Source organism: Oculina patagonica, chromosome 3 (genome assembly GCF_052425735.1).
Source record: "Oculina patagonica isolate OP01 chromosome 3, crgOcupat, whole genome shotgun sequence".
Classification (NCBI taxonomy): domain Eukaryota; kingdom Metazoa; phylum Cnidaria; class Anthozoa; order Scleractinia; family Oculinidae; genus Oculina; species Oculina patagonica.
Window position 1 is genome coordinate 19,367,093 of NC_135760.1, and position 9,812 is coordinate 19,376,904.

General features: G+C 39.4%; 1 protein-coding gene across 2 annotated transcripts; it reads left to right on the top strand.

Annotated features, from left to right (window-relative positions):
- The first annotated feature begins 333 nt into the window (after positions 1-333).
- LOC144645352 (meprin A subunit beta-like) lies at positions 334-9,490 on the top strand. 2 transcript variants are annotated; one of them, XR_013569263.1, is made up of 10 exons: positions 334-1,088; positions 1,862-2,047; positions 2,868-2,985; positions 4,252-4,427; positions 5,523-5,744; positions 5,988-6,032; positions 6,543-6,686; positions 7,513-7,772; positions 8,337-9,169; positions 9,242-9,490. XR_013569263.1 is itself a non-coding variant. In XM_078504900.1 (9 exons), exons 1-9 carry the CDS (start codon positions 962-964, stop codon positions 8,433-8,435), a joined length of 1,377 nt encoding a protein of 458 aa, XP_078361026.1. In that variant the 5' UTR covers positions 334-961; the 3' UTR covers positions 8,436-9,490. The 2 variants fall into 2 exon arrangements, 1 of the variants encoding a protein (XP_078361026.1); XM_078504900.1 differs by having other exon boundaries at positions 8,337-9,490.
- Positions 9,491-9,812: the final 322 nt, after the last annotated feature.

Sequence of the window (9,812 nt, forward strand, 5' to 3'; positions counted from 1 at the left end):
GTTGTTTCCTTCGCTGACCTATTTTTTGAAAAGTTAAAAATATGTAAAAAAAGATTAAATTCCAGCGCAGTCGCGTAATTTCTTACGATCAATGAACTTTTATTTATTATGCCATATTGGCTCTTATTACTCTATTTTTTTCTGAACTATTAGTAACTATTGTCGCGGCCGACTTGAAATAATAGATTATATTTGTGAATTTTTCGCCACCGGCTCGGAAAATTCACTTCATTGGTTCATTGTCGTTCATAACGGTTTATTGCTCCCTTAAGGCCGTGACAAATGAGGATATATGTGTTATCATTGTTCATATTTCTTGGCGAACAAACACGCGGGACACAAAACAAATGTTTTGTTTCCATGCTGTGCGAACCGGTAAAACATTTGTTGCGAAAACAAAATGTTTCTGAAAATGTCAAAAACATTTTATGTCCGCAAAAAATGTTGCGCGCGGCAAACAGGGAAACATTCTTGCCCGCAACATTGTGTTCTTAGTCGGGGGAACAAGTGCCAGTTGATGGCGACATCACTTCTCCGAGAAGTGCCTGAGCCCGCGGTTTTCGTCCCCAAAATTGCTAAGCAACCAACCTGACGTATTTGTACGCGCGATTGCTTTCGGAGAACTCGTGAGCGCTCGCGCTAGTTTTTGATTGGATGAAATATTTCGGAAATTCTTCGCGAGTATTTTAAAGAAGATTTGCCAAAAACTGGCACTTATTGCCAGGGGCTGAGTGTAATTGCGTACCCAGATCTTCTCAACCCTGGGAACGTAGCAAACATCTGGGTACGAGTACGAGTATTTTATGGAAATTCTTCAGCGCGCGGAACCATTAGAATTGAATTAGATAAGTTAGTGACGTAACAAACAACATCAGATTTGTTTCGACAACGACCACGCATATGATTAGCTGAAAAGAAAAAAAAATAATTCAAAAGAAGTACTTGTCTATAACAAGCAGAAATGAAATTGATTCCGACCGCTTTTCTAGTTCTTTGTCTGTTTGAATGCCATCTAAAACTTCATTCAAATGGTGCTGCCGACATTCAGACTTGCGCAAAAAGGGAGACAAACATCATCACTGAAAAAGGTAAGCAGATAAAGGAAAACTGATTAATATTACACTCAGATAAATTTAACTAGTTTGACATGAAGTCAACGCCTAGTCATAACAGTTAATCCTTGAACATTAGTTCGGTATATGTAAAGTTTATCTTTGTTCTCCAAAAATGCCTTTTCCGAGATGATTTACGTGATGATAAAGTACGATCAGTGATTGAAGATTAATTGTATTCATGTTGCGCTTATTTTGCGCTTAATTTTGCGGCTGTAAACGCGACCTTAGGAAACTCACGTTTAAGGGTGAAGTAAAAACCGCAAGTTTTATTAAAGCCACTAGTACTATTTCTAAGGCGGCGATACGACAAGTCCGTACTTTATATGTCGAGAAAAATTCTACTCATCGAATTTCTGGCTTCATTACTGGAAACTGAATACCCTAAGGCCCAGTCGTTGTTATTGTCCTTGCTATGATCATGAGCCCTTCAGTCAAAAAACGTTTTTGCCAGTAGCTGGAGGGCGATTTCCAAATTGCAGTATTTAGCGAAAGAAATTTAGTTAGACAAAATCGTAATGCAAAAGCCTGACCAGATTGCAAGTGAAAACCTCAAGAACAACAACAACAACAACAGCAGCAGCAGCAATAAAATTAGCAGCAAAGCTAAGCTACTCTGCAAAATCCAAGGGTAAACACAGTGATGATGATGATGATGATGATGATGATTATGAGCAACTGCAACAACTAATAATATTATTTGTTAGGCTGCACAGTTTTGCTGTAAATGGTTGTTAATATATTTTCAGCGAATTGTGCTGATTTCACCTACCAGCGAGATGTTGCCTTTAGCGACGGATTGAATAAAAGCGACGGATTGAATAAAACTCTGAGAATGAATGTCACCAGAAATAGATCCAAGCGAAACTTTATCGCCCTGAAACGTTATTGGTGGAATTCTCAAGCCATTCCGTACATGCTGGACAAATCATTGGGTAAGGTTTAAAGTTGATATTGAGTTTCAGAAAAATATGTCTCCTTACCAGGCTGAAGGTTTTCGTTTGAGTTTTTTAAAGAAAACATGATGTAATTATGCAGAGCATCGCATGATAGAGCAGTTTTCAATTGAGGGTCGTAAAACCAAAACCAAAGTAATCACTCTGGCCAATCACAAGGAACACAGACAATCCAGTAAACCAATCAAAACTCGAAGCAAATACAAGTAGCCGTCACGAAACGCAGGAAAACGTGCGCAATTTAGTCAAGATTGGTTTTGGTTCTACTTCTGATTTTCTGAGAAAGTAAGGGAGAATTTTAAACCAATCAATGAGCGTAGTAATGCAAAACCAATGCATACGCGAATTCCTTTTGATACTCAGAGAAAACCGCTCTAATAGGGCGGTTTTCACTTGAATGTCTAAAGTAATTCGTTTCTGCTTTGGTTTTAAATTACTTCGCTTAATGATTGGTTTAAAAAACTCACGCCACTTTCTCGACCAATCAGAAGTAAAACCAAAACCAATTGTAATTCACTTGTAAGCGTTTCCCGCGCTTCACACTAGTTACTTGTACGAGCTTAAATTTTTGATTGGTTAAATGGATTGTTTGCCTCTTTTGTGATAAGCCAAAGTGATTATTTCAGGGCTTTTTGCTTTACAATACGGGCTTTATCGAAAATCACTCCAGTAAGAATTCTCTTATGTGTAACGCTGGAGTAATGCGTTTGCTAAACTTACTTTCCCGTTCTGGAATCACTTGAATCAAGTTGTCAACACTGAAAGTAATATTATTTAACACTGGCGTCTTTTTCATCAGGATTATCTGGAAGGAAAGCCTTTCAAGCTGCTGTTAAGGAGTTTGAGATAAATACCTGCATACGATTCATAAGACACACAAATGAAAAAGATTACATCTGGGTTCATCGTGGTTCAGGGTGAGTTAATATGTACGAAGATGGACCATTTAATTTTCAGTTAATTGTAACATCGTACATGCAGTAGAACCCCGGTAACTCGAACTCTGAAGGGATAAGAAAAACAGTTGGAGTTAGCAAGGTTTCGAGTTATCGAGGTCGATTGAATATTTAATTTGCCAAGTTAATAATTGATATTTTACTGATTTTTCAATACTTCAGTATACATTACAGTGCAATTAAACTTATCTCGTCAGAAACTCTAACACGATCATAAATTCTTATGATAAGAGTGGAAAAAGGCTGTCAAATACGTGATCTGTTCGTTGATCTAATTAATAGGCATCCATGGCGAGTTGCAAGAACCGGAATTCGAGTTATTGGGGTAAACTGGACCCAAATTTTGATCAAGGGAAATGAAATTAAGTTCGAGTTATTGGGGTTTTCGAGTTAACCGAGTAAAAGTGACTGAAAAGTATGGTCAAGGGAAATAGAAATTAGTTCAAGTTATTCGAATTCGAGGTTACCGGGTTCTACTGTATATAATTCCTCCGCACCCTGACTACACACACGCAAATATTCAGGCCATGTGGCAGCTCTTTCAAGGTCTCACATAGATGACTCGCTACCCTTCTCGAAAGCAATAGAACAAACAAACAGGAACAATGTCCCTAGCCCCAAAAAAACAATAGCAACTGCTACACTAGAGGACCAGTAGAATTACAAGCTTACTGAGCTGCTACACTGCCGAAATATTCACGCATAATAAATCGAAATAAATCCCCTGTTTCTGTGCTTAAAAAGATGAAAATGCCACAAAGGTTTCGAGGTTGCTGTCCCTTCATCAGTGTTTATTAAATAGATTTAGCCAAGCTAAAGGGCCCTTTTTTTCCAATTTCCGAAAAAAAATGTTTACCCCTGTAGGGCGCCCGCCCTATAAAATCTGTGACACATGGCTATTCCCCTTCACCATGGTCAAATCAAATCCCAAAATAGGCATATCGGGCATATTTTCAACGACGTTCGCTGAGTTCTAAGATCTCGTGGTTCTGAAAACTAGTGTAACTAACTCTTACCGATAGTGTGAAGATGCTGTCTTTTTTCACCCATGCAACCGGGGACACAAACAAAAGTCAATCACGCGAATTTCCCCGCTTTTGCCACCAATCACGTGTTTTTACCTCCAGTTGTGATTGGTTAATTCCCTTATTCGCGCAGTCGTACCGTCTTGCTCCGTGAGTAATTCGATTGTAATTTTAGCACATTCATTGGTTTTATTTTTGTTAGCTGCTTTTCAGCCACGGGAAGGTCTGGTGGAAAACAGGTCATGTCCTTAGGCAAGGGATGTCACACAAAGGGTGTTGTTATCCACGAGCTGCTGCACGCTCTGGGCATGATGCACGAGCACTGCCGTGCAGACAGAAACCAGTTTATCAGGATAAACGCGAGCAACATCAAACCAAGTAAGCACAGCAGGATCAATAATGTTTGCATGACAAAGTTTCAATAGACGTTCCACGGAGGGCGGGGGGGGGGGAGGGCAGAGGCAGCCCCAGAGAGAGACACAGAGAGACACACGCCCCCCCCCCCCCCCGCCACACACACAGACACCGTCACAGCAGTCCCCCCCCCCTGAAAAGTGCGTCCCGATCATGTTTGATATATAAAAAATGTCTGACCCCTAAATCCGATTCTAAAAGATCCGATAATTTTCCAGTTTGCTTCTCAAACAGTCCTCAAATGGGTCAGGTAGCAGCTCTTGCAGGGTCTCGCATGAATGGCTCGCAACCCTTCGAGAGAACAACAGAACAAACAGCAGGAACAATGCCCCTAGCCCCTCAAAACAGTAGCAACTGCTACACTAGAGGACCAGTAGAATTACAAGCTTACGAGAGCTGCTACTTCAGTCGATCCTCTCCTTCAATTAAGTCAGCTAAATCTCTTGCAGCCTTTAAAAGAGGACTGGAAGATATTGACTTTGATATGTTACTATCTTCTTATTGATAGTTTGTCCCACTTTAATATTTATGTGCTATTAAACTCTATTTATATTTTGAAATCTTACTCGGCTTTCATGAAAACCAATTGTAAATTGATGGAATTCCGAGTTTAAATAAAGTGTCACTCACTCACTCACTCACTCACTCACTCACTCACTCACTCACTCACTCACTCACTCACTCACACACTCGCTCACTCACTCACTCACTCACTCACTCTATAACACGAACACCTCCCTATTACGGACAGTTGACTCTTCGCCCTTTCGTAATACAGACACTTTTCCTTGTCCCTTGGTGTCCGTATTAGAGGGGATCGACTGTACACTAGAGGACCAGTAGAATAAGGAGCTTACGAGAGCCGCCACATTCCTGAAAAAACCTCCACCAAATACAAAATGATAATAAGACTTTAAGGGACTTGGCTGAAGACGCTAAAGGACCACCGTTAGTGAAGACAAGATGTCAAATACTGGACTTAACCGGTTCTGGACAAATTTCAGACTTGTGGTATCATGCAGTTACTAACGTACAAAACACACATTTTTCCGATTCTAGAAGCGAAAGTTGAGTACCGTGTATTGAAAGGTTACGTCATCGGAGAGCCTTACGACTATGGGTCCGTGTTGCATTATGGGTTTAATTTCTTCAGCGTCGATCTAAAGAAACCAGTTGTTGTGAAGTTGATGCCTGGAGGGAAGCGGATGGGTCAGCGGGAAGGTTTTTCTGATCTGGATTTAAGGAAAATAAACAAGTTTTACAACTGTACAAAATATATTAGTAAGTATACTCTTATGTGAAAGATGTCTTGAGCCTTGATTGCTTTGAAATGGTTCGAGAATCTTGTTCTAACGTGCAATTGTTTTAGTGATTTCCTCTATTTATATGCATTCAGTTCTAAAGAAATACAGGCTAAAAAATAACTGGCAATCGCCAGTCACTTTAAAATGCGTGTTGCATTCCCCGGTTGCATTCTAACAAAACTACTGATTACAACACTTAAACGGCTTGATATTTTTACAGAACCGATACCAGCGCCCAAAAGGGAAATAATCACAATTGTTTCAGGTATGGAAGGCATATTAACTTTTAAAAGTATACACAGGGATAAATAGCTATTTTAAATGGAATGTTCTAAAACCTAAAGTAACCAAAGTAGACATTCTCACCAATCATAGAGAATGAAGACAATCCATTGAACCAATCAAAACACGAAGTAAGTAGGTGCAGCGATAGGGTTTGCTTTTACTTCTGATCGAATGAGAAAGTGGCGCGTGATTTTTAAACCAATTACTAAGCTTAGTAATGCAAAACCATCGCAAATTGGAATTACTTTAGATACTCAAGTGAAAGCGAAAACTTGTTTTTTTTTTCTTTCCACTCCTTACTTCGACCCAACAGACCCCTAGGTCGATCCGTGGAAGATAACTCCAGTGCTCGGTGCCTTTACCGCTAACAAATTGGCAATGAGTAATGACTAATGAGTGTTCGGCCGAGCAAGGGCAGTCGATTTGCTACGTCTGTCTGAATGACCCTGAATACGGTCTTGACTTACACGTATTTCTACTATGAATATAGGAGACTGCAGCTTCGAAAGGGGGTTATGTAACTGGAAAAACTGGAGAAATGAAGAAGAAGATCAGTTTGATTGGTTAATCGGAGAAGCTGTAGTTAAATCTCATTCTTCAAAAAGGCAACAACAATTTTTCAATTTGACGACGGGTAAGAACTCGAACGATGTGCTTACTAGGTACTTCTGTCTATATTTTTATGCAAATAAATGGTTTTTATTATTATAAAACGCTAGAAAGGACATATTCAATACCCATTCACGCCCAGTTATAGCTAGTCTGCATTTATATTGACTAACTGACTTAGAGACTGAAAGTGAATGAGTGACTGACTGGCTAACTGGTTGACTGACTGACTAGCCGAACCGCGACCGAGTGACTAATTGAATGACTTACAGGTTAAATAAGTGAAATATAAAAGGTAAAAAGTGCCAACAAATTGTTAAAGATGGAACCAAACGTTTCGGGCTTAGCCCGTCATCAGTAGTAAATACGTTGCCATGCATAAACCAGATTTAACGACAGACAGACTGACTCTCAGACTGACTGACTGACTGTTTGACTGACTGATGATGATGACTGACTGACTGAATGACTGACTGACTGACTGACTGACTGACTGACTGACTGACTGACTGACTGACTGACTGAATGACTGAATGACTGAATGACTAAATGACTGAATGACTGAATGACTGAATGACTGACTGACTACTGTCTGACTGACTGACTGACTGACTGATACTTTCTTCTTCTTCTCTCTCTCTCTCTCTCTCTCTTCTTCTTTCTTCTCTTTTGACTGAATGACTGAATGTGACTGACTGACTGACTGACTGTCTGACTGGCGGATTTTCTAACTAGAACACCTTTTTTTCGATTTAATTGCTTTGTCCATGGTTCCAAATTTGGTTTGAAAAGTTTACAAGAATATAAGCGCCCCTTATCTATCTTTTAACACTTTTTTATTTCCCCTCAAGGAAGGTTCCTCTTCTTTATAAAACCGTTAAACAGATCCGAGTACATGAACAGTGGCGTACTATACAGTGCAGGATACTTCAATAGATCAAGTTGCTTAAGATTTCACTATCACATGAGTACTGGTGGCTACCTTAGGGTATTTATAAAGGAAGCGGTATCTAAGAAAAGGAACCCGTACGTATTGATTTGGGAAAAGGAAGGTCGACAAGGAAATAGGTGGAATTTAATGGAGAAATCAATATCAGGAGTCATGATCAAGGTTTGTTGGTCTGGTGTGGGATTAATGTCATTTTTCACCTTACCTTCAGATGTGAAGGTTCATTTTGTTGGAATTCCCGATACCTTTCCAAAGTCACTTTTTGATGCCTAATTTTCTCCATACCTTGATTTTAAGTTCTTTTTTTAATCAACTACACAGAAATACGTCTTCGCTTCGGTGGTCGGATCACCTGCACAATACTCAAAATTGTCTTCAGAATTCAGAACTTAAAACGTAGACGTTATTTACTTGCCTTATGCCCGTTTCCTCCTTGTGGTGGCTAGGCCTGTCAGACCGCTGACAATCTGGCAGGGGTATGTTGCAGAATGCAGAACACAGAATGATAGTCTGCGTGCGGTTAGCTCTCGATTAGCTTTTATTTATTGGTTAGGGCACCATCTGCGTTCTGCATTCTGCGTTCTGCGCTCTGCAAAATACCTCTGGCAAACCGAAGGTTGTTCTATTTTAACCTCACCCTCCACACTGCTGCGACGTGCGTTGCTTTAAATTCGGTAACTGACTTTCAGATTGATGCAAAACTGAGGCATTAATTTGTTTTTGCAGATTTACATCGAGGGAATCAAAAGTCCGACGCTGACTGGATTTGTTGCTGTAGACGAAATACGCGTCACTCAGGGGAAAGCTTGTGTCGGAAAGTATTAAGAAGGAATACGCCGTTAATGACCAAGACTACATTTCTCTTTATGAAAAAAGTATCCATCTGTGTGAGTCTGATGTATAATGTATAGAACATTCACTTGAGTGTCAAACGTAATTTGTGTTTGCTTTGGTTTTGTATTACAACGCTTAGTAATTGGTTTAAAAATCTCGCGCCACTTTCTCAGCCAATCAGAACTAGGTAAAACCAAAACCAATCGTCTCTCGCTTTCCCGCGCGCGTTTTCCCGCGCTTCGTGCAAGTTTCATGCAAGTTTCATGCATTTGCTTCGAGTTTTGATTGCTTTCACTGGATTGCCCGTGTCCTTTGTGATTGCCCAGAGTAAATACAGCTAACTACTTTGCTTTTGATTACGACACTCAATTGAAAACTGCTCTAAAGCGGTTTAGGTATATCACTAAGCTTTAAGTATGATTTCAAACGAAAGAATTAGAATTTGTAACAACGTGAAATCAAGGCCCGGGTAATGAATTTTTTTTTTACCAGGATAAGTCCAAGAAACAATTCAGTCTGTATGTATCAGAAAACTCCATATTATTTGACGAATTTTGGATTTCAATAGCTTAGTGTTCAACCACAGTTATATATCTGATTCGAGATAAGAGGAGCAAAGCTTCTGTGTGATATCTCAAAGAAAAAATACCCCCGGTAGGCAGAAAATCGATTAGTAGGGAGAAAGTGTCATGTTCTTCCCATACGACGAACCTAAGGGATAAATAGTCTCCATAATGCACCTCGAAAGAAATGTGGGCTGGTATAGATATGAATAGTACCACTGAGTTTAATAAGAGATAATCAAAGGAGAATGTTGTCTCTCTGATAACACTGAGAGGACGGTACCAACTGTTTTTGGGACGCCATTTCCGAAGTTAAGGAAGTTGAAGAATTCATGCTTCAACATCCAGCAAACATAATTAAAACAATAAAGCAAACAAACAAACAAAAAAGGCGTGCACACAGTTTTTTTGCTAGACAATGTATATATATTTATCGGTTCAGTACAACTGTAGTTCTGTAATAATCAATAAATGGCGTTAAATCTTAGTTATGTTTGGTTGAGTAACTTAACCAGAACTGACTTTAGCCTGTAAAGCGTTGTAAATGTACCGTCAGCTTTGTATTAAATGTAAGTAATACCCCGCGTATAGTACAGAAGTTATAAACAGAAATGTGATACCGCCAGGTGCCGAGCTCGTACCATTAAACTTAATACAACAGTCTGTCCCCTAAGAAATTCGCTGAAAGTGACCGAGTACGGTCGTCATTATTTAATTAAATTAATAATATTTATTAGATTAACGGAATAAAATATTTCTGAAATCTTATTTAATTAAAGAACGCGATTTCTCAAAGCCCGTATTT

Excerpts from the sequence above, each read along its gene's own strand:
- LOC144645352 (XM_078504900.1), top strand. The coding sequence starts at position 962 with ATGAAATTGATTCCGACCGCTTTTCTAGTTCTTTGTCTGTTTGAATGC. Across the intron at positions 2,048-2,867 it reads CATGCTGGACAAATCATTGG|GATTATCTGGAAGGAAAGCC; the intron begins GTAAGGTTTAAA and ends CTTTTTCATCAG. Across the intron at positions 2,986-4,251 it reads TGGGTTCATCGTGGTTCAGG|CTGCTTTTCAGCCACGGGAA; the intron begins GTGAGTTAATAT and ends TATTTTTGTTAG.